Source organism: Eucyclogobius newberryi, unplaced genomic scaffold (assembly GCF_026437365.1).
Source record: "Eucyclogobius newberryi isolate DKJ021-1_F unplaced genomic scaffold, fEucNew1.0.hap1 SCAF_15, whole genome shotgun sequence".
Classification (NCBI taxonomy): domain Eukaryota; kingdom Metazoa; phylum Chordata; class Actinopteri; order Gobiiformes; family Gobiidae; genus Eucyclogobius; species Eucyclogobius newberryi.
The window spans coordinates 26,840,216-26,864,246 of NW_027315779.1; the positions used below are offsets into that span (position 1 = coordinate 26,840,216).

At 43.8% G+C, this 24,031-nt stretch overlaps 2 protein-coding genes across 2 annotated transcripts in view; both read right to left on the minus strand.

The window, feature by feature from the left end:
* Window positions 1-6,817: 6,817 nt before the first annotated feature.
* Window positions 6,818-24,031, minus strand: part of LOC140360242 (uncharacterized) — an 89,023-nt gene continuing 71,809 nt past the window's right edge. Inside the window, exon 3 of the mRNA XM_072445451.1 lies at window positions 6,818-7,822. Within this exon, the coding sequence (XP_072301552.1) occupies window positions 6,818-7,822 (1,005 nt within the window). The remainder of the gene's footprint in view (window positions 7,823-24,031) is intronic.
* LOC140361208 (uncharacterized) lies at window positions 15,686-22,186 on the minus strand. Its single transcript, XM_072446931.1, has 3 exons — window positions 21,927-22,186; window positions 18,341-18,575; window positions 15,686-16,260 (listed from the first exon to the last, which is right to left on the minus strand). Exons 1-3 carry the CDS (start codon window positions 22,105-22,107, stop codon window positions 15,891-15,893), a joined length of 786 nt encoding a protein of 261 aa, XP_072303032.1. The 5' UTR covers window positions 22,108-22,186; the 3' UTR covers window positions 15,686-15,890.

A 24,031-nucleotide genomic window follows, 5' to 3' on the forward strand; every position in this document is an offset into this window, starting at 1 on the left:
AAAAATAAAAATAAATAAAAACTTGTTTTTTCTTTTTTTAAACAAAAAAAAATATTGATACTGTGACTCAGTATGGCCTAATAATTTGGGACATCCCGGGCCATTCGGGACGGTTGGCAACCCTAGTGCTCATCGTCGTCCATGAAGAGGCCGATGATGGCAGAGTCGTCAGAGAACTTCTGCAGGACACAGCTGTCCGTGTCATGTCTGAAGTCTGCAGTGTAGAGGGTGAAGAGAAAGGGCGCAAGGACAGTGCCCTGTGGCGCCCCCACACTGCAGGTCAGAGTGTCAGACACACAGGCCCGGGCTCTCACAAACTGGGGTCGGTCTGTGAGGTAGTCCAGGATCCACTCTGCCAGGTCGTACTCCACACCAGCCGTCTCCAGCTTGTCCCTCAGGAGCAGCGGCTGGATGGTGTTGAAGGTGCTGGAAAGATCAAAGAACAGGATCCTCACAGAGCAGCCAGGCTTCTCCAGGGGAGAGAGAGAGCGGTGCAGCAGGGAGATGACGGCGTCCTCCACTCCGATGCCAGGCCGGTATGCAAACTGCAGCGGGGCCATGGCTGAGCTCACGGTGGAGCGGAGGTGGTCCAGGACCAGCCGCTCCAGTGTTTTCATCAGATTGGACGTGAGAGCCACTGGCCTGAAGCTGTTGAGGTCTTTGGGGCGCGGTGTCTTAGGCACCGGTACCAGACAGGAGGTCTTCCAGACCTGTGGTACCACCCTCAGCTTCAGGCTCATGTTGAAGACATGCGCCATAACTCCACACAGTTAATCTACGTAGGACTGAAGGGGGTTACAGATTGCGGCGTCCAAAGTGTCCAGTTTACATTCAAATTCTATGTAAACGCGCATTGAACGCCTTCTGCGTTTTCCGCGGTGCGATTTCTGCGTTTTTGCGGAGCGATTCCTGGGTTTTCGCTGCTCTCGACGCTTTGGATGCGCGCCCAAGGGTCCAAAGGGTCCGCCGCCGACATGTTCAGCTTTGTCCAACTTTCTGCGGCATATGCGCCGCAGCAGCCAATCAGAGATGACGCTCCAGTGACGTGCTATGCACGACCCGGAAGAAGACCCAAAACAAACCCTGCAAGATAAAAAAAAATCCTTAAGACTCAGCTTGGAGCAAATAAAGATATTGAGTAAACTCTGCTCACCTCTGAATTATATGCCATTGCCTCCGCTTTTGGACTTTGTAAAGTTAGATTTTTATGAGAGATTTTATGAGCTTGTACTGTTTCAATACCTTTTTTTTTTAATACCAATACCCTTTGATTGATGGGTTCAGGCGGATAGCTGCTGCCAATGGTTGAATAAAATGGTGAATAGAGATGGAGAGTGGACATCCTTGCCTTGTCCCCCTGTGAAGTGTGAAGCTTTGTGATGTTAGTCCATTGGTTGTGACTGTGGCAGATGGCGATGTGTGTAATTGACTTTCCAAAGCCAAATTTTTGTAGTGTGGTGAAAATAAATTTCCAGTTGACCCTATCGAAAGCTTTTTCTGCGTCTTATGTGGCTATGAGTGTGTCTTTATGTTGAAGCGATGAGTTATACATTCAATTATATAATCTGTGGGTGTTATTGGATGCGTGTCTTCGTTTTATAAAGCCGGTCTGATCTGGATAAAAGATAAGTGGTATATTTTTTTCAGTTCTATGAGATAATGTTTTACTGATCATTTTGAACCAACACCTTAACGTGGTGGAGGGGTTTGAGCGCCCGAATGATCCCAGGAGCTATGTTGTCGGGGGCTTCTAGCCCCTGGTAGGGTCTCCCAAGGCAAACAGGTCCTAGGTGACGGGTGATTGGTTCAAAAGCCCTTTATGATGACAACAATAACAAGGCCAGTTACGTCGCCCGGATTGGCGTCACCGGGGCCCCATCCTGGAGCCAGGCCTAGGATGGGTGCTCGACGGCGAGCGCCTGGTGGCCGGGTCTTTTGGTGGGCCAACCACCCGCGGGAGGATCCATAAGGGGCCGGTGCAGAGAGCTCTGGGCGGCAGTCGACGGCAGGGGCCCCGACGACCAGATCTCCAGACACAGAGACTAACTCTGGGGACATGGAACGTCACCTCGCTGGGGGGGAAAGAGCCTGAGCTTGTGCGGGAGGCTGAGCGATATCGACTAGATATAGTCGGCCTCACCTCCACGGACAGTTTGGGCTCTGGAACCCATCTCCTCGAGAGGGGCTGGACGCTCCACTTCTCTGGTGTTGCCCGCGGGGAGAGGCCACCGCGGGCTGGAGTGGGCTTGCTTATAGCCCCTCAGCTCAGCCGCCACGTGTTGGAGTTCACCCCGGTGGACGAGAGGGTCCCGTCCCTACGCCTTCGGGTGGGGGACAGGTCTCTCACTCAGCAGTGCAGAGTACCTGGCCTTCTTGGAGTCCTTGGGAGGGGTACTGGACAGTGCACCGACCGGGGACTCCGTTGTTCTACTGGGGACTTCAACGCCCACATGGGCAATGACAGTGACACCTGGGGAGGGGTGATCGGGAAGAAGGGCTTCCCCAATCTGAACCCGAGCGGTGTTCAGTTATTGGACTTCTGTGCTAGCCACGGATTGTCCATAACGAACACCATGTTCAAGCACAAGGGTGTCCATCAGTGCACGTGGCACCAGGACACCCTAGGCCGGAGGTCAATGATCGACTTTGTTGTCGTGTCATCTGACCTCCGGCCGCGTGTCTTGGACACTCGGGTGTGGAGAGGGGCAGAGCAGTCAACTGATCACCACCTGGTGGTGAGTTGGATCCGCTGGCGGAGGAGGAAGCCGGACAGACTTGGAAGACCCAAGCGCATTGCGAGGGTCTGTTGGGATCGTCTTGCGGAGCCCTCTGTCAGTAGGGTATTCAACTCGCACCTCCGGGAGAGCTTCTCCCATATCCCGGGGGAGGTTGGGGACATTGAGTCCGAGTGGACCATGTTCTCCGCCTCCATTGTTGATGGGGCTGCTCGGAGCTTTGGTCGCAAGGTCTGTGGTGCCCCGAACCCGGTGGTGGACACCGGAAGTAAGGGATGTCGTCAGACTGAAGAAGGAGGCCTTTTTCAGGCCACTCTGGCTTGTAGGTCTCCTGAGGTCATTGGCAGGTATCGGCAGGCCAAGCGGGCCGCAGCTCGTGCTGTTGCAGAGGCAAAAACCCGGGCCATGGAGGAGGACTATCGGTCGGCCCCAAAGAAATTCTGGCAAACCGTCCGGCGCCTCAGGAGGGGGAAGCAGTGCTTTACCAACACCGTTTACGGTGCGGGTGGAGACCTGCTGACCTCAACTGGGGATGTCGTCGGACGGTGGAAGGAATACTTTGAGGACCTCCTTAATCCCACCGTCACGTCTTCCGAAGAGGAAGCAGAGACCGGGGACTCAGAGGCTGGCTCGTCCATCACCCAAGCTGAAGTCACTGAGGTTGTTCGCAAACCCCTCAGTGGCAGGGCTCCGGGGGCGTATGAGATCTGCCCTGAGTACCTAAGGTCTCTGGATGTTGTAGGACTGTCTTGGCTGACACGTCTCTGCAACATTTCGTGGTTGCGGGGACAGTGTCTCTGGACTGGCAGACCGGGGTGGTCCCTCTGTTTATTGTTCATTGTCGATTCCAAGGTACTGGAGAGGAGAATCCGACCGATAGTCGAACCTCGGATTCAGGAGGAGCAGAGTGTTTTTTGTCCTGATCGTGGAACACTGGACCAGCTCTATACTCTCCATCGGGTGCTCAAGGGTTCATGGAAGTTTGCCCAACCAGTCTCCATGTGCTTTGTGGATCTGGAGAAGGCTTTTGACCGTGTCCCTCGGGGTGTCCTTTGGGGGTGCTCCAGGAGTACGGGGTCCGGGGCCCTTTGCTCAGGGCTGTCCGGTCCCTATATGACCGGAGCAGGAGCTGTGTTCGCATTGCCGGCAGTAAGTCAGACCTGTTCCCAGTGCATGTTGGACTCCGCCAGGGCCGCCCTTTGTCACCGGTTCTGTTCATAGTTTTTATGGACAGAATTTCTAGGCAGAGTCAAGGGTCGGAGGGTGTCCGGTTTGGGGACCACAGGATCTCATCTCTGCTGTTTGCAGACAATGTTGTCCTGATGGCTCCATCAAACCTGGACCTGCAGCACTGGGACGGTTTGCAGCCGAGTGTGAAGCGGCTGGGATGAGAATCAGCACCTCCAAATCCGAGGCCATGGTTCTCGACCGGAAAAAGGAGGCTTGCCCTCGCCAGGTGAGTGGGGTGTCCTTGCCCAAAGTGGAGGAGTTCAAGTATCTCGGGGTCTTGTTCACGAGTGAGGGAAGGATCGAAAGTGAGATCGACAGGCGGATTGGATATGTATATATATGTCGGCTGCACCGATACATATATATATATATATATATATATATATATGTGTATATATATGTGTATATATATATATATATATATATATATATATATATATATATATATATATATATATATATATATATACATATTATATAATATTATATATATACAATAAATTATTGTAACTAACTGAATGGCCTCCTTTTTTATCAAATTGGATGAACCTGTGGGCTTTATTGTGCTGCGTATGTTGGGTATGTTATAAGCCCTGGCGTTGTTGGTCTTGTATAATGTATCTGATAAGAGGTGGCTAACCGCCCGATATGCCACATTAACTTTAAGAGTATGTCAATATGTTGTTGTGAAACAAGTAGTCTTACCTGTAGTTAACATATTATGCCTCAGAATATTTGACCACAGACAAACAATATCTGTTCTGTGTTCATAAATCATTGTTTGGACAGAACATGAAACACAACATTGATTTCATTTTTATTTACAGTATATTGATTGATTACCTGTATTTAGGACATGACAATTCAGTAAAACATTTCAATAAAATGCAGAATATAAGAGAAGAAAAATGTAAACCTGTTGAGTGAAAACCCATTAAATCTTACCCTTAGGTTTCTCACTGTGTGTGTTCTCATATGTTTTGCAAGATACGTGAGATCTCTCCAGAACAAGACAGCGGAGCTGGTGGGACTCATGTGATCCCAGCAGGAGTACAGGGACAGCAGCGTCATGCTTTTTACGGAGACGTGGTTAACCCCAGAAATGCTGGACTCTATTATGGCTTTGGACCACTTTCATCTGCTGCGTGCTGATAGAACGAAGGAGAGCAGGAAGAGGAGAGGAGGTGGCCTGGCTGTGTTTGCGAACGAGTAGTGGTGCAAACCTGGACACTACACAGTGAAGGAGCAGCTATGTAACAAAGACATTGAACTGAGGCCATATTACCTGCCCCGGGAGTTCTCACATGTTATTGTGATTGCTGTGTATGTGGCTCCCTATGCTAATGCTGACAATGCTTGTGAAGCACTGCTCTCCTGCACCAGCAGGTTACAGACCCAGTACCCACAGGCTCTCTTCCTTGTCTCCGTTGTCTCTGGTGACTTCAACCACGCTTCTCCCTCATCTCTTCTGCCAACATATGCCCAGTATGTTACATGCCCCACCAGAGACAATAAAACACTGGACTTGTTCTTAGCAAACACCAAGGAGGCTTATTTTTCTTTCCTCCTCCCTCCCCTGGCTAACTCTGACCACAACCTTGTACATCTGCAGCCTGTGTATAAACCCATTGTGTACAGGCAGTCTGTGGTGTGGTGAAGAGGTGGACTGCTGAGAGCGAGGAGGCTCTGAGGGACTGAGCTTAAGACCCAAATGGGGAGGACATCAACACCATCACAGAGTGCATCACGGACTACATAAAGTTCTGTTTTGTACTGTTTTGTTTTTTAAAACACTGTACCCTCCCGGACGGTGCTGTGTTTTCTTAATAACAAGCAGCTTCCTGAGATTTGATCAATCACCCACCCCTCCCCCTGCACAGCTGTTTGCTCTCACTTCCAAAGCTGGACAATGGCCCACCCTCTTCACAACTCTGCTTTTGCCAATCAGTTCACCACTTCACCTGGACTCACCCATTCCCCCTGCCAACCACTGACTGTCACAGCAGTACAGGTGAGGAGAGTGCTGAAGATGATTAAAATAAGGAAGGCAGCAGGACTAGACGGCATCAGCTCCAGGCTCCTTAAATCCTGTGCAGATGAACTGTGTGGAGTTATGAAGCATGTCTTCAACATGAGCCTGACGCTGAGGGTGGAAGACCTCCTGTGTGGTACCAGTGCCCAAGACACTGTGGGCCAAAGACCTCAACAGCTTCAGGTCAGTGGCTCTCACGTCCAATCTGATACCGGATACTGGACCTGCTACAGTTTGCATACCGACCTGGCATTGGAGTGGAGGATGCCGTCATCTCCTTGCTGCACCGCTCTCTCTCTCACCTGGAGAAGCCTGGCAGTGCTTTGAGAATTCTGTTCTTTGATCTCACCAGTTCCGTCAACACCATCCAGCCGCTGCTCCTGGAGACGGCTCGTGTGGACTGTGACCTGGCAGAGTGGATCTTGGACTACCTCACAAACCGCAGTTTGTGAGAGCCCTGGTGTGTCTGACACTCAAACCCGCAGTGTGGGGGTGCCCAAGGGCACCATCCTCATGGCTTTCTCTTCACGCTCTGCAGACTTCAGACATTATATAGACAGCTGTGTCCTGCAGAAGTTCTCTGATGACTCTGCCATCATCGGACTCATCTACGTGTCATTCAGCTTCATAATCATGTGCAATACTGTGACATAATGGTGCAAGAGAATGTTATTTTTATTAAGAGTGTGAGAGGTTTTTCTACAAGAGTGTTTTCATAAGTTAACAATTTTCTTTTTATATTTACTTCTGTGCCAATTCTGTTTCTGTACCTAATCTGTGTTGCAACACTGGAATTGTCCTATTTTGGGATAAATAAAGGTTATCTCATCGTATAACCCTTCCAGGCAATAGTTTTATTACAGATTGAACAGCTGAAAGGTTTTTCATCTGTGTATATTGTCATGTGATCTGCGAGATAGCCCTTTGTGGCAAATGCTTTCTTACAGATTGAACACCTGAAAGGTTTCTCACCTGTGTGTATTTTTGTGTGCCTTACAATGTGACCCTTACGGGCAAAGTTTTTATTACAGATTGAACAGCTGAAAGGTTTCTTACCTGTGTGTGTTCTTGTGTGTACTACTACTTCACTATTTTTGGCAAAAGGTTTGTTACAGATTGAGCAGCTGAAATGTTTCTTGCTCGTGTATGCTCTCATGTGTCTTGCAAAAAAACCCTTATGGGCAAATGTTTTGTTACAGATTGAACAGCTAAAAGATTGTTGGCCTGTGTGTGCTCTTAGGTGTTTTGCAAGATAATCGTTCCGGGCAATTGTTTTGTTACAGATTGAACAGCTGAAGGGTTGTTCACATGTGTGTGTTCTCTCATGAATTTTGAGACTATTGGAATGAGCAAAGGCTTTGTTACAGCTTGTACATCTGAATGTGTTTTCTCCTGTATGTGTTCCCATATGGTCTTTGAGATTTTGGAACTTAATGAAGTCTTTCTTACATATTGAACAGCTGAAAGGCCTCTCTCCTGTGTGTTTTCTTGTATGGTATTTCAAACCATTTGAAGCCGTAAAATCTTTCTTACAGATTGAACAGCTGAAAGGCCGCTCTCCTGTGTGTGTACTCATATGACATTTTAAACCATCTGAAGTAGTAAAATCTTTCTTACAGATTGAACAGCTGAAAGGCCGCTCTCCTGTGTGTGTACTCATATGACATTTTAAACCATCTGAAGTAGTAAAATCTTTCTTACAGATTAAACAGCTGAATGTTTTTTTCTCCTGTGTGAACTCTAATGTGTCTGTGCAAATTCTGTTTAGTTCCAAATCTCTTTTTACAAACAGAGCACTGGTGTTTCTTTCCCTTAGCTCCTTCGGCTGTTCCTGACATGTCTCCATTGTTCACACTGGTCCCTGGTGCAGACTTGTATTTGGGGGATTGACCCGAGTTTTGTACAGCTGTGCTTGAGTCTCTGATCTGGATTTGGTTGTGTTCTCCATCAGCCTCTGTCTCCTTCTGTGGAGCTGAACCTCTGAGTGGAGCTCTCCAGTCTTCATCATTGTCAGTGTCAGAAGAGTGCTCTGTGTCTCCCTCAGTCTCTGAGTGGAAATCTGGCTCTGAGCTGATGTCCTCTCCCTGTGTTTCCTCTTCTTTGGGGTCAGTTTTTGTTTGTTGGAGCAGTGAGGATTCTTCCGTCTTCACACAGACGGCACTGGACTCAGGGACAGAACTGAAAAGAAATAAGATTACAAGGTTTCTGCAGGGGTGATCAAGTCAAAATGTAAAACTTATTATTTTGCAATGTTGTTTATATTTCAGAGGATTTCTTCAAAGACATACATTCAGAATGTATTAAGTTTAAATATAATCACATGCTAACACAGGCAAAATATGCCGCAGCAAAGCATTTAACACCTATTACATCAACCAAATTACAGTAGAAGAAATTAAACAATTGTGTTTACCATTAAGAGTAAGTTTATGATTTAAGTTAACAATGTCCTTGGTGTTTTGTTTGAGAGGTGATGGTGTATTGAAGCTTTCACAAATATTCTCCAATGAGTTTTTTAACCACAGATGTCAGATAAACAGAACTAAATGAGCCATATGTGCACTGCGGTGGGGGATCAGGTATGTTGTGGGCAATATGGTAATTGAATCATGAAGCTCATCCGTTTGACGATGTGCTATTTTGGTGAAATTGTCACATTGGGATTTTCCCCTTTCTTTCAGCTATCTGTTCCAACACAGATACTTTTTCCTAATCCAGTCTGCCCATTGGTCAGCCACAGTGAAGTGTGAAGAAGCTTTAATCAAAATAGTGATAATATTTGGCCATGTGGCCCCCCTTTTCTGAGTTCATATTGCACCAAATCGCCTACACACACACACCCTTTAAAAAAAGTCTTACTATTCATCATACAGATGCAAACACAAGAGGGGAGTTGCAGTAATGATTTCAAACCGTACAGCTTTTGAATTAAATTTTGAATGTTAGGACCAAAATGGCAGATATGGCACAGTCAGTGTGTTGAAGCTTAAATACAGTGAGCAATTGTCCACGGACGTCTTCTTCTACAGTGTGTCAAATGCTTGCACTTCCTGCTAGAGTGCTCCCCGGTGGTCATTAGCCAGTAAAAATCTACAAATTAACTGCAGCTTTGTAATGACCGCAGGGTTCAAAGTGTGGGAAAAAAGTATCGGCATAAAATCCAAAAAGTATGTCATGTGTATATATATATATATATATATATATATATATATATATATGTATATATATATATATATATATATATATATATATATATGTGCACGCACGCACGCGCGCACGCACACACACACACGCAGATATTAAAATATTTAAAATGGCCACTGGACATTAACATTAAAGTGTTTGAGACACATTTGCAGCTGTTCTTCCTCCTGTTTGATGCTCTGTTCTTCTGGCTCCTCTTTAGTCAGTAGAGTCTCTGGGATTTCCTTCAGATCAGGACCAGGAATCAGAAAGGGGAGCTGGACACCTGCAAGACACAATGAAGGAATAAATGTGTTACTCGTCCATTGGGCTGGGCGATTTGAATAAATAAAATATAGATTTATTTTTTTTGCATACTTTTATGATTACAATTTTAGATCAAAGTCATTGAAGGCTGATGCTCTTTAAAATATAACTAGGATTGTAATATACTGTATAAAGCCTATGGGCCTATAGTGCATTTTATTGTAAATTGTTTTAATATGGTAAAAGCATACAATCAATTCAACATGTGTTGGTGTTTTTCCATCAAAGCTTTTGTCTTTCTATAAATCCTCTGTATACCCAACTATTGTACTACATACTGAGCTCCATTTAGGAGAGTGAACTTGATTTAGACTTGATCTAGACTAGGGCCGTACTTTATACCTGGAGGTAGCGTAAACAGGGGCCTTTTCCAGGGGGCGGGGCCAGGGGGCCATTTTGTTTCCTTGCCGACCTCAACGCTGGCGTAAAGAGGCTGGACTTGGCCGTTGGAGGCTGGAGTGGGATGGTGCCAGTCCATATATGGAGATAGTGTTTGATCCAATGACTGATAACTGTGGCATTCAAAAGCACCTCATGTGGTAGATGTTTGTCATGGCCTCATATACAATAAAAACGAAAGGAGAGAGGATTTCACAATTTTCAAGGTTTTCTTAAAATTGACAAACAAGAATTAAATATATAAATAAATAAAAATAAAATCTTGAAATGCAGCTTCGGAGCGTTGTTTCTTTATTCAATTCACCACTTCTGAGAACCTTCTACGACTCTGTGGTGGCATCAGCCCTCCTGTACGGTGTGGTCTGCTGGAGCAGCAGCATCACTGAGAGGGAGAGGAAGAAGCTGGACAAAGTCATCAAGAAGTCCAGCTCCGTCCTGGGCTGCGCTCTAGACTTGGTGCAGGAGGTGGGGACAGAAGGGTCCTGGCTAAACTCACGTCTATGCTGTACCTTGAGTGTCGCCCCCTGCAGGACACTCTGCAGGGGGCAGCTTCAGTGACAGACTGATCCACCATCGCTGTGTGAAGGAGACGTTTCACAGTCAGCACTAGATCATACACTCATAACTCACAGAAGTGACAAATTCGGTCCTGTTGATATAGCTCAGGCAATACTTTTGCATGAACTTTTTGTTTTGTGCTTGAATGTTGAGCGCTTTTTGTTTTTGACCAAACCACAATAAAAAAAAGTAAAAAAAAATAGGGTTAACCCCTAACCCCTAAACCTAACCTCTAACCCTACGTTTTTGTAGGAGTTAGGAGATGAGGGGGAAAAAAAATAACAAACTAGACCGTGCAATGTAGAAGTTCAAAAATGTAAACACGAAAAAAATTAAGGGTCGGAGCGAGAGTCGAACCCAAAATCTACAGCATGGCACGCAGTGATTCAAACCGGAAATAATCTGGAAATGTTCTGCTGCAAGACAGAAAATATACCTCGCATGTGATTTGCCACGAGGGCCGCCATATTGGATTTTGTAACCTCCAAATTCCTCACTTCCGGGACCAAATTCGTCACTTCCCTGAGTTATGAGTGTATGATCTAGTGCTGACCGTTTCACAGGTCTTTCCTTCCTGCTGCTGTCAGACTCTACAACAAACACTGTTAGCCCTGAACATGTGTCATTCAGCCTCATAATCATGTGCAAAACTGTGACATAATGTTAATCATCCTTGTGCAATATTTTCTGCAATTTCCTCATTGAGGGACAAATAAAGGTTATAAAGGTTATCTTTAATCTAATTCATAACTCACTTTGCATTGTCTTCATATGGTGAAATGGAGGAGACTCATGTGGGCAGATTTCTGCTCCAGGTGTGAGCCAGGAAAAAAATTGTTTTCACACGCTTTGAACTGAATCTCAATCTCCAACATTGTGATTTATATTGGCAAAGAACAAATCAATTTGTTTTTCATTCATTTTGTATGTCTTCTTTCATAGTCCTAGCACATGCAGGTGAAGGCCCATGAAGCCGGCTCTCTTGCTCTCCTTGTGGGCCTGCTCAACCTGGTCTAGTCTATTGTGGGCATCTTTTGTACTGCATTCTCCTCCTGAAAGGCGGTCACTATCATCTTCAAGGTGTGTACTTGCCTATAGGTCCCTAATAATAATAATGCATGTAAATTCAGGCTGTACTTGAATAATGGTAAAAAATACAACAGCAGGCATAAGTGACGGTGTGCGTGTTTACATGAATGGCCAATATTATGCAAAAAAGGCATCTGGAAAAGCACCTGGTGCTCACAACTGATTATCATGTTAAGTTTCACATTTGTTTTGCGCTGCACAGCATGTGCTTATGCTTTTACTACACGTTCATAGAGGATGATTGTGGCAGATTGGATAATATTTTCGTTTTGGCTGAACTTCACCCTGGATTTTAATCAGGCCACGTTTACTTGTGGTTTTAGGAGGATGATTACATTAAGTATTGATCATGTCTGTTTTGGCTTCAACGCGGACAACAGACTGTGATGTGGATTTATGCACAGCGTGCAGGCTTTATGTTCTCGTGTGGCTATAAGGACAACTCTGTACCTTCAGTTCTTCTTTATCAGTAAGCTGATACACTGTGCTTAGTTTGTGTCAGTGTAGTAGTGCTTATGTTAAACATTGTGCCGTTTGTGCAGAATGCTCAGTTGTGCTCGTCTGTGCTGTTTATTTATTGACTCATTGACGAGATTAATTTAAAGCCAAGACAAAAGAGTCTGTTGGCAGAACATTGTGAAAGTTTCCTTAAGAGACAGAAGATGTGAAAACAGTTCATCGTTAATAGTAACAGTTAAATTATACCAGACACAACTTCATTAAAATGTAAAATGCCGTTACCACGTCACTTTAGCCCTTTGGCAGTTTTAGGGTTCATAGGGCAATATTGAGGTTATCGCAACAGCCCAACTTTTTATGTCACTTCTTTTCATTGCTTTCCCGCGCCGTCCAGTGACAGCGAAGATCACTCGAGGGTTTTTCACTGCAGTATCAAAGGACTGGACACTAGTGCAACTCACGACAGGTTTAAGATAACAACATCCTATGTGTTTATTAGATCGATGAGTCCAACTCACAACAGACACGCAAGCATTACAGCAATCCATATTTTTGAATAGATTGGTGTCTAGGATGGGAGTGTCTACAGAGCCGCGGCGCCTGAAACTGCTGGGCTATTTGACCGCGCCGCGTAGCCACGGCCCGTCTAGGATACAGAAGACTTCATGCAGCTCATCAGAAAAGGTTTGTTGTTAATGAACAGGATTGAAATACTAGGACCTTAGTTTGGTGCAACATACAACAATGAATAATAATAATAATAGTAGCTAAATATATATTTAAAAAAGAGCATGCAGAAAAGAGTTGAATTGAAAAATTAGACTTGGTCTGAATATATACACAATTTACAGTAGGTCAGAATAGTGCAAAACAATAGCAGTGCAATGAATGGATGATGGTTTGAATAATAGTTAAAGTGGCAGTGTTCAAAAGTGTTCATGAGTCCTATGGCAGAGGGAAAGAGTTCTGGTCCGGATGGACCGTAGCCTCCTACCTGAGGGGAGTGACCTCCTGCCTGATGGGAGTTGCCTCCTGGTTAGCACTAGATCATACACACGGAAGTGACGAATTTGGAAGTTACAAAATCCAATATGGCGGCCCTCGTGGCGGGGTACGACTGATTATATAATACATCCATGAGTACGACAGAGTTTAAGGGCCAACTAAAAAAAAGAAAGAATGCGGGGCACTACAAGAATAAAGTCATTAATTAATGACTTATTTCTCATTAAATAACGAGAAAAAACTTGTTAATTAACGAGAATAATGTAATTCATTAATTACTTTATTCTGGCAAAGTGCCCACATAGAAAAACAACTTAGAAGAGCAGAGAACGTGTGAATATAACAGAGGCGGCTCCTTCTGTGGCTGTGGCACGGAGCACGGCTGCTGTTTGAGCCCATGGTGCACACTTTCCATTTATTGTGGTTTGGTAAAAAAAAAAAAGCGCTCAACATTCAAGCACAAAACAAAATATACTACGTGTGAAGTGGAACAGTCTCTAATGCAATGAAAAAAAGCTTTTTAGGGAAAAAATTATTGCCTGAGCTGTATCGGCAGGACTGAATTCGTTACTTCCGTGAGTTATGAGTATATGATCTAGCGCTGACCGTTGCCGGGAGTGACTCTAATAGTGTCCAAGGTGAGAAGGGTCAGCTGTGATCTGACCTGCTCGTCCCAGAGTCCCAGGAAGTCTACAGCAGAGTCACAATGTCTCTCTTTAGTCTGTTTTGCCCCTGGCTGAGTTTGACAAACCTGGTCTAAGGACAGGGGATGCTGGGACATTTGCTAACTTCATATGAACACTGTTGAATTTGTTTTTCACCGTTGCCCTTTGAGACAACTGCTTTTCTGATTTTGGACATTACAACAATGTTATTTAAATGATCAATGCAGTGGTTTTGCTGTCAAACACAACTATGTTCTGTGTGGTTCTTTATGGGGGGAAAAAACCTTTGGAATCTTAAAATATTAGTGTTAACTGAACCCAACAGTCTACACTATTTCCCCTTCATCCACTGCCATGAACAAGTCCTTCCAGTACAATTCTCTCCAATCCCTCTCCGGTCATATTCCCTACAGCTAAAATATTTTTGTCGGATTTATCTAGCACCGCCACAGAAGCATCTACAATCACAACAGCAAAAAAAGTAAGGACATTCTACTTAAATCACCAGAAACAAGATAAGATAACCTTTATTTGTCCCACAATGGGAAAATTTCCAGTGTTGCAACACAGATTGGGTACAAAAACAGATTAGGCACTGAGGTATGATAATTAAAAAAAAAATCTTATTAAAATACCTATTATACTATTAATTATTAGCAAAACTAAATTTGAAAAATGCACCTCTGTAGGTTTATATGAGAAGGGACTCACGTCCTAATCTGGACAGGAGCAGACGTTTGGATTACCTCTTTCCCCTCTTCTCCAGACCTGAGCAGGTCATCTGCTTAATGTTAATGATTGTGATAATGTTAATGTTGAAAAGGCACCAATTAAATATAACACCCCAAGCTTCAAACAGGGACAATGTCGTAATTCAACCATTCACAAATCAACCATTAATTTCACATGAAGTCTCAGTTTGTTACTGTGAAAGAAAGATGTAAAAAAGACTTTGTGGCTGTGCAATATCAGAAAGTATATACACAATACAGACTGAGCTGTGTTTTTTATTGTACTTAGTTGTAACAGTCAACATGTACATTATTTATAATGACTTATTTACTAAGATTTTGAACTTAAGAGTACAATGAAAAAATTAATCATCATCCATTAGTCATTTCAGTGACAGGTGATTATATAGTGTGATGAACACTTTATATTCACCTTTCATTGAAAATCCAGCCCAACGAATGAGGGAAACTGTTCTTGTGGCGGGAGGTTCTGGTCCCGATCGGCCGTAGCCTCCTGCCTGAGGGGAGTGGCCTCCTGCCTGAGGGGAGTGGCCTCTTGCCTGGGGGGAGTGGCCTCCTGCCTGAGGGGAGTGGTTCAAATAGTCCATGTCCAGGGTGAGAAGGGTCAGTTACGATCCGACCTGCTCGTCCTGGAGACAGACAGGTCCTGCAGAGATGGAAGTTTGCAGCACCTCAGCAGCTGTAGCCTCTCTGTACATTCATGCCATTATGTTTGAGTTAACTTTACCAATATAATGCACTTGGTAATTATTAATTATATAATTTTATTTTTTGTAAATTTAATTGTGCATTGGTTTCAATTATGGTGTAATTATTATGTGCAAATCTGCTTTTGAGATCATACTCCAGAAACGCCAGATGAGCTCTGGTTCCTGCTCAGCCCAGCAGAGGATGTACTTCCTGTGGCAGCTGAGGAAAGCCAAGCTGCATTGATAAATTACCTTTTACCTCTTCCCATAATATTACCAAATGTTTTTTTTTTTAGAACAAATAAATAAATGCTAGTTTTATTCTCCGGCCTTTACTACTACTATTGTTTTGTAATAAGATGGACCCATGGAATTTTTTCATCCTAATTAGGATCATCCTAATCCTTAAATTTCAAATTTTCTATTACTCAAGACAGAGAACTTCATGTTTCTCAAATTAGCCTATGGCAATGTGGCAAAAGGGTTTTGAATTGATCAATCACAATGTTTGATTCAAATAGATTTATTAAAAACAAAACAAAAAATATTTTTAATAGTGCGAATTTATTCCTCCAGGTCTGAACAAGGACCTTATTTCGATTAAACTTTTATTGCGTGTACATTTGAGTTATTCAAAAAATATACAATACAAAGAAAATCTTAAATCCACTGGCTGTAGAAAATGCTGCGTGGTTGGTCGGTGGGTTGATTGCTTTAGGTGCTGGTGGTAACATATTTACAGTGGGGAAGAATGTGTGCTTTCAATTTCAATTTATTTTTTTAACGCCCAAAATCATAACGACAGTTGCTAGTTGTACAGGGGCTGCAGGGGGGCTGGAATATGTGGGAGTCACTGTGTTGGCCTTTTTTCTCTTCGACCTCCCAAAGTTGTCGTTAGCTGACCACCCAGGGTACTTGGCTTCATGCTCCCTCTTGGCCAGCCGCGACTTGTCGAAGTACGGGGCTTGGTCCTCCGCCGAAAGCCGACTCCATCGCTCCCCGATAATTTTGTTGACTTCTGCTGAGTTTCTGATATTGAATTCTGACATGATTGTCTCCCTTTGCTCCTTTTTGTAAACCATGAAGGCATTTGGAGGTTTTTTGACATATGGCTTGTCAGCATCTTGCTTTTTCATCCTATAAATGGAAAAATAAAGACAAGTAGGTAAGTACCGGCATGTTACAAAACACTGACAAAAGACACAACATCAGGAATTTCCAGTTTGGATAGATACAGACCGAAAGGCTGCACAATATAATGCACCTGAAGTTTATATTTGGACACACTAGACTAGTAAAATTTACCTATACAGGTGCAGTGTTCTTGCTGGGCTGTGGTTGAAAGATGGCACTTGCGAAAAGTACTTAAAAGTACCACGGCACCTGCTCGTGCGGAGCGGGCGAGCAGCGCCGCAGCACCCTAAGATCACCGTGTGATTGCCGCGGTGCCTTTTGCTTGCGCTGCCCGCGGTTATCTTAATACCTGCCTTCTTTTGAGCATGGCGGGGGCCCGCCGGAGCATGGCAGCCCACCATGCCAAAACCCCTCAGCGAGAACACTGTATCTGTGCAAGTACTGAATATAGACTGTTCTGCTTGACGCAGGAGAAGTGCAGCCCAGTCGGAAGCTGCGTACAGCCAGTAAAGTTGAACAATTATTCATCAAAACTGTTTTATCATTGTTAACAGAAATTAAAGGTTGACCTGTTGCACACAAGTTGTTGCCTCCTACATCACGTGTGTTACATTATATTTAACCAAACCAGAAATTCCCATGTCTAATGTTATGGATTAGACATGGGAAGAAGAAAAAAAAGGTCCAATGTCGGGATACAATTGAACGTATGGAAGGATGAGATATGTATGTGTATATGTCTATATCGTACTTTTTGGACTATACAACGCTCCTGCATAAAAGCTGCTTCAATGAAATTTACATAGAAACTAGTCCATATACAGGCAGCACCTGTCAATAAGGCGCAGGTGCCCACATTGCAACGTGAGATTTTTACACATATAGTACACGGTAGTGATGCGTCTTTTGAACCGGGGGTATAGCGGCACACCCTAATTAGACTAATTTTTCAGTGAATATGAGTTGGATTGTAATAAAACACAGCATTGTGAAGTTTAACAAACAGAAAACACATCACTACTATCCCTACTGTCCCCTCTGTCCTTGATGAATCTGTGTGAGCTGATTTACCCGTGTCTGTGTCTTCACATCTGGTTAATCTGCTCCTGAGCTTGTGCTTAGCGAGAGTAACGTGGTAACATGAGATATTCAAATAAAAATATGGTCCACAGTAGTGATGCAGGGGTCAGGTCTGGCCAAGAAAGTCTCATTTCAATACGCCAGGTTCTAAACTACAGACCCGTACATTGCATGTCCGTGCTCCACTTTATGGTTTTGTCACATCTAGATTCACTTCCTCATTAGACTCATTTCTCCATGAATACAAGTCTGATTGTAATAAAACACACAGTGTCCATCCATCCATCCATTTTCTTCCGCTTTATCCGGGCCCGGGGCGCGGGGGCAGCAGTCTAACCAGGGACTCCCAGACTTCCTCCCCCCCAGACACTTCCTCCAACTCCTCCGGGGGGATCCCGAGGCGTTCCCAGGCCAGCCGAGAGACATAGTCTCTCCTCTCCAGTACTTTGAAATGGACCTTACCGGGGAGGCTGAGGACTGTGATCCCTCTGTAGTTGGAACAAACCCTCCGGTCCCCCTTCTTGAACAGAGGGACCACCACCCGGGTCTGCCAGTCCAGAGTTACTGTCCCTGACAACCATGCGATGTTGCAGAGACGTGTCAGCCAAGACAGTCCTACAACATCCAGAGACTTCTCCAGGTGTCACCGTCATTGCCCACGTGGGCGTTGAAGTCCCCCAGCAGAACAACGGAGTCCCCGGACACACAGTGTGTTGAAGATTAAATACAGTGGCCGCTGTCCACGGACGTCTTCTTCTACAGTTTGTCAGATGCTTGCACTTCCTGCTAGAGTGCCCCACATTGGCCATTAGCCAGTAAAAATCTACAAATTAACTGCACCGTTGTAATGACTGCAGGGTTCAAAGCGTGGGAAAAAAGTAGGCATAAAATCCAAAAAGTACAGTATGTGTATATATGTATAAAAACACACACAAACAAACACAGATAAAAGACTTCTTTAAAATTGCCTCTGGACATTAACATTAAAATGTTTGAGACTTACACTTGCTGCTGCTCTTGCTTTTGCTGCTGCTCTTCCTCCTGTTTGATGCTTTGTTCTTCCTCCTGTTTGATGCTTTGTTCTTCCTCCTGTTTGATGCTTTGTTCTTCCTCCTGTTTGATGCTTTGTTCTTCCTCCTGTTTGATGCTCCGTTCTTCTGGCTCCTCTTTAATCAGTAGAGTCTCTGGGATTTCCTGTTTCAGATCAAGACCAGGACTTCGAGAGGGGAACTGGACACCTGCAGGACACAGGAAATAAATGTGTTAACTCTTTACGCAGACTCGTCCATTGGGCCGGGCGATTTGAATCTTGATTTCTTTTTTTGCATACTTTTATGATTACGATTTTAGATCAAAGTCATTGAAGGCTGATGCTCTTTAAAATATAACTAGGATTGTAATATGCCTTATAAAGCCTATGCGCCTATAGTGTACTATAGTGTACTAAATTGTTTTAATATGGTAAAAGCATCCATTCAATTTAAAATGTGTTAGTGTTTTTTCATCTTGATTCAAAGGCTTTGTCTTTCTATAAATCCTCTGTATACCCAACTATTGTCTAAATCTAGTTCATACTGAGCTCCATTTAGGAGAGTGAACTTGATTTAGACTTTTAGGGCCATACTTTATACCTGGAGGTAGCGTAAATAGGGGCCTTTTCCAGGGGGCGGGGCCAGGGGGCCATTTTGCCATCTTGCCGACCTCAACGCTGGCGTAAAGAGGCTGGACTTGGCCGTTGGAGGCTGAAGTGGGATGGTGCCAGTCCATATATGGAGATAGTGTTTGATCCAATGACTGATAACTGTGGCATTCAAAAGCACCTCCTGTGGGAGATGTTTGTCATGGCCTCATATACAGGAAATGAAAGAAGAGAGGATTTCCAGTCTTTCAATGTTTCTTTTTTTTAATGAAAATAAATACATTTAAATAAAATATTGAAACGAAGCCTCGGAGCAGTTTCTTTATTTAATTCACCTTTATTTATTTTTGCTTAATGCGCAAAAGAGCTGCCCTTCACCCCCGGGACTAAATCAAGACAAAACCACACATCTCTGCTTATAAACTCGACTTGTGTTCCAGAAATGGAGGGAGGCAGCAGCAGAGCCACGGGAGCGAGTGATCCTGAAGTGATGATCAACCACATTAATGCCAATTTATACTTCATAAGCAGACATTTTTTCATGCACCTCAGACTGGAAGAACAAAATAACATGATGTAAATTTGGTCTCACAGCCTTTGTTGGTCAGTTCTCTCAGCTGGTTCTTGACTTCTGATCAGCTGAGCAGATCTTTGGTGGCAGGGCTGTCCTTCAATAGCCTCTGATTGGCTAAACCATTGGTTGTCAAACTTACACCTGTAACACCATCTTATTCTCTAAACCGTTAATGCTGAAAGTCTTTTTGAATGACGAGACCAGACACCGCTCTTTGCACACACGCTCTAAGACCAGTGCTCAAGACACTGCACGCCAAAGACAGCAGCTTCAGGCCGGTGGCTCTCACGTCCCATCTGATGAAGACACAAGAGCGGCTGGTCCTGGACCACCTCCGCTCCACCGTGAGCTCAGCCATGGATCTGATGCAGTTTGCATACCGGCCTGGCATCGGAGTGTAGGACGCTGTCATCTCCCTGCTGCACCGCTCTCTCTCTCTCACCTGGAGAAGCCTGGCAGCGCTGTGAGGATTTTTTTTTTTTTTTTTTTTTATCATCTCCCCAATGCCTTCAACACCATCCAGCCACTGCTCCTGAGGGACAAGCTGGAGACGACTGGTGTGGAGTACAACCTGGCAGAGTGGATCCTGGACTACCTCACAGATCGACCCCAGTTTTTGAGAGCCCGGGACTGTGTGTCTGACACTCGAAACTGCAGTGTGGGGGCGCCACAGGGCACTGTCCTCGTGGCTTTCTCCTCACCCTCTACACTGTAGACCTCAGACATGACACGGACAGTACTGCAGAGTACAGAGGACTAGCGCAGGACTTTGTGGACTGGTGTCAGAAGAACCACCTCCTCATCAACGCGGGGAAGACCAAGGAGATGGTGGTGGACTTCCACAGACGCTGCTGCCCCCTCACCAATGAACATCCAAGGAAGGGACATTGAGAGAGTGGACTCATACAAGTACCTGGGTGTTCATCTGAACCACAAACTGGACTGGACTCATAACACAGACGCACTGTACAGGAAGAGCCAGAGTCGGCTCCACCTCCTGAGGAGACTCAGGTCTTTTGGAGTAAGAGGGCCAAGAGAACCTTGCTTTGGACTTTTCAGTATCTCATATGAAAACACTCTTTTAAGGCAAGCAGACTGTTCATACCGAGCTAGGTGCCCTTACGGTGTCTCACACAGAAACAGCAAACATGCTCATGACTTGGGCTAAACAAAACACCTGAAACACCTGAATCTCATGGATCTATTATATTAACGTGGATCTCACTCAATACATTACTTTTGACACCAGTTTGAAATGTTTGTTCTAATGATATATAACTGTATTGTAGGTTTGGAAATATCAAATGTGTTTTTTCTTAAAAGTATAATATATACTGCTCATCTTATCCATTAATTATGTTTTATATATACTAATTATAGGTAATTAACTCATCATACTCAAAATTATTCCTATTTACTTACCTAAATATGTCCAAACGGTTTAGTCTGTGCCTCAAGCTGGACTGTAAATGTGAGCAGTGAAGAGAGGGGGCGCTGCAAACCAATTACTGGTCAAAGGTTTTTGTGGATGTCACTTAATAATTAGTGGTAGAAGTCTGTCACAGCTATATTCAGGCGTTTTTAAAAACAAACAGATAAACTATTAAGCTGTGTTTAAAAAATGTGAAAATACTATACATCTAATATTGCCTTAATACTCAATGAAACGTGATTATTTACAGTACATTGCAATTTCTGGTGTATTTGCATCATAATCCTCAAACGGAGCATATTATACAGGGACGAGCTGCCGAGCTGAGCCGTAATGAGACTCGGGCACTGCTGTCTTACAGATTGTCTGTTTGGAGTGAGTAAACATCCTAATGGGCTTTGTGAGTGTGGGAATCCTGAAACTATATCATGTTATGTTGTCATGCAGCAAATACAGCAAACAGAGAAGGCAGCTCTTTAAGGAGTCCATGTTTTTTTCATGTAAGTTGAAAAAGCCGTTCTCTTTTCTTGACAGTTCTGGCTTTTATGCAATAATCTGACAGTATCTATTCTTACCGGAAGAGGGCAGCATCGCGCCTCGTAGCTACAAACTCCCGGAAATAATTAGCGTCAGCTGCGCGCTGGTCCCCCAAAGTCTGCACTTTTTACGTTCTTGAGTATTTAGAGAAGTCTTGGTCGCTTGTTTTGGTCCGTTTTTCAAAGTATTGGCCACTTGTTGCTCTCTGAAACTCTACAGCTTTTCACTGCAGTATCAAAGGACTGGCCACTAGTCCAACTCATGACAGGTTTAAGCTAACAACATCCTATGTGTTTATTTGAATAGATCCATGTAATACAACCATTACAGCAATTCATATATTTGAATAGATTGGTGTATAGAATACAGAAGACTTACATCCACTTAGGCTCATAAACTAGACTCACCGTGTCTGTTCAGCACGACCCTCGGGCTCAGAGCTTTCAGAGCCGAGTCCAGCAGCTCCTGTTTCCTCTGGTTCTCCTGTTTAGAGTCACACAGTTCCTCCTCATTCTCCACTATCGTTATTTCTGCAGTCGCAGTCAGCCACGCAGTCACCAAAGTTCTCCGCGTTTGTTCTTTGGACATTTTCACAAAGGTTTCTGTGAGTAGCACAATGTTTGCTACTGGCTGCTAAAGGCGAAGAAGGTTCTTCTTCGTTTAATTTCATAGCAAGCTACAAAGCAGGGAAAATGTTTACGCTGCCACCTACTGTATTCAAGCGATACTACCACATGTTCAGCTGTTTATTAGAATCATGGATCTATTATCTGGATAGGGTATGGCTCGCCGCAGCATGTCGTTACAACCCCCAGTGGCGACTCTATTGGTACTGCAGCGAAAGAAATCTTGCGGCCCAGAAAGCTTTTTTTCCCTTGAGCGCAATGTAATGAAAAACTGCTCGTGTTTGGCTGACAAGGCGCTTAGAGCTTTTAAAAATGTTGGATATTGCTACAATTCTTACTTTTTTTGGGTCATTGACTTTTTTTAATATTAAAATTGTTCAGTTGTCTTTAAAACGCGTTTTAAGCTGTTAGCTTTGGCTGCGCTTTAGCGCGCCGCTCTAGCCCAGCTCGTGACCGTCTAGACCAATCAGAGCGCGTGTAGGTGAAGTGAACGGGCCGAGATGCCTTGAAATAGCCCAAATGCCACGAATGAGCTACAGGCGTAAAAATATGGATCTATGAGGTTAATAACTGAACAAATTATGGAACTAATGACCACCACGGACCTGAGGGCCGTGGATTTACTGCTCAGAAGCTATGTCTTCAAATTATTTTTGCCTAAAAAACTGAAAGAGCGTGAGAAATGCTACGGAAAGAAAGCGAGGAAATGGAATGTTTTGCCGATGTTTTGCCAGGTATAAACTAATGGATGTTACGTTTCGTGTCCATCAGTGTTGTTATTTGTATTACACATATACAAGCAGCATAAATACTGACTTAATTATGACTTTAGCATAAATACTGACAAGCAAGTTTTGTGATAGATAAACATGTGAATACATTTGACTTGTAGAATGATTGGAATTTGGCAGATAAAAAAATCCGCAATTTAAGAAATCAATTTACGATAATACATTCCATGTACTTATAAGAATCAGAATTATTTCCATTGTCAGTGAAAAAGTTTACAAACTAGACATTTTTTATGGTTTTATATTTTTATTTGCAATAAACCACAAACCACTGAATAATAACACTAAAATACTGAGTCATGACAATACATAGATTTTGTTAAATACATACACAAAATGTACAGTTTTGCACTATGTTTATAATATAATAAAATTGACGTGTAAAAAACAAATTGCATTAATGAGCAAATGTTCTGATATAAAAGTGAAGAAGCAGCACAACAGCATTAGACCATGAGCTGGACTTAAGATGAAGCTCATATTTTAACAGATCCATGAGTGAAAACGGCTTGATTTTATGATGACGCAGTGACCGCTGCTCTCTGCTCGCCTCGTGCTCCGTGCTCTCTCCTCGCCTCGTGTTCGGGTCGACCTTTTCCGGTTCAAAATCCTTCAGTTTTCTTAAAACCAGTAGTTTAATACTTCGCTTTATCTCACGCTGGGCTCTGCACTGCTCTTGAAACTCTCTCTGATTGGTCAGCGCAATCACATGGTATGGAAACCTGGGCCGCGTTGCTGGAGAGCTAAAGGCTAACTGGTGACATGCGCCAATGAGCAGCTCCCATTGACTTGAATGGGCGGCCATCTTGGCTGCTGGGGGCTTGATCAGAATCAGAAAAGGTTTGTTGTCAATGAACAGGATTGAAATACTAGGACCTTAGTTTGGTGCAACATACAATAATGAATAATAATAATATTAGCTAAATATATATATTTAAAAATAGCATGCAAAAAAACGTTGAATTGAAAAATTAGACTTGGTTTGAATATATACACAATTTATAGTAGGTCAGAATAGTGCAAAACAATAGCAGTGCAATGAATGGATAATGGTTTGAATAATAGTTAAAGTGGCAGTGTTCAAAAGTGTTCATG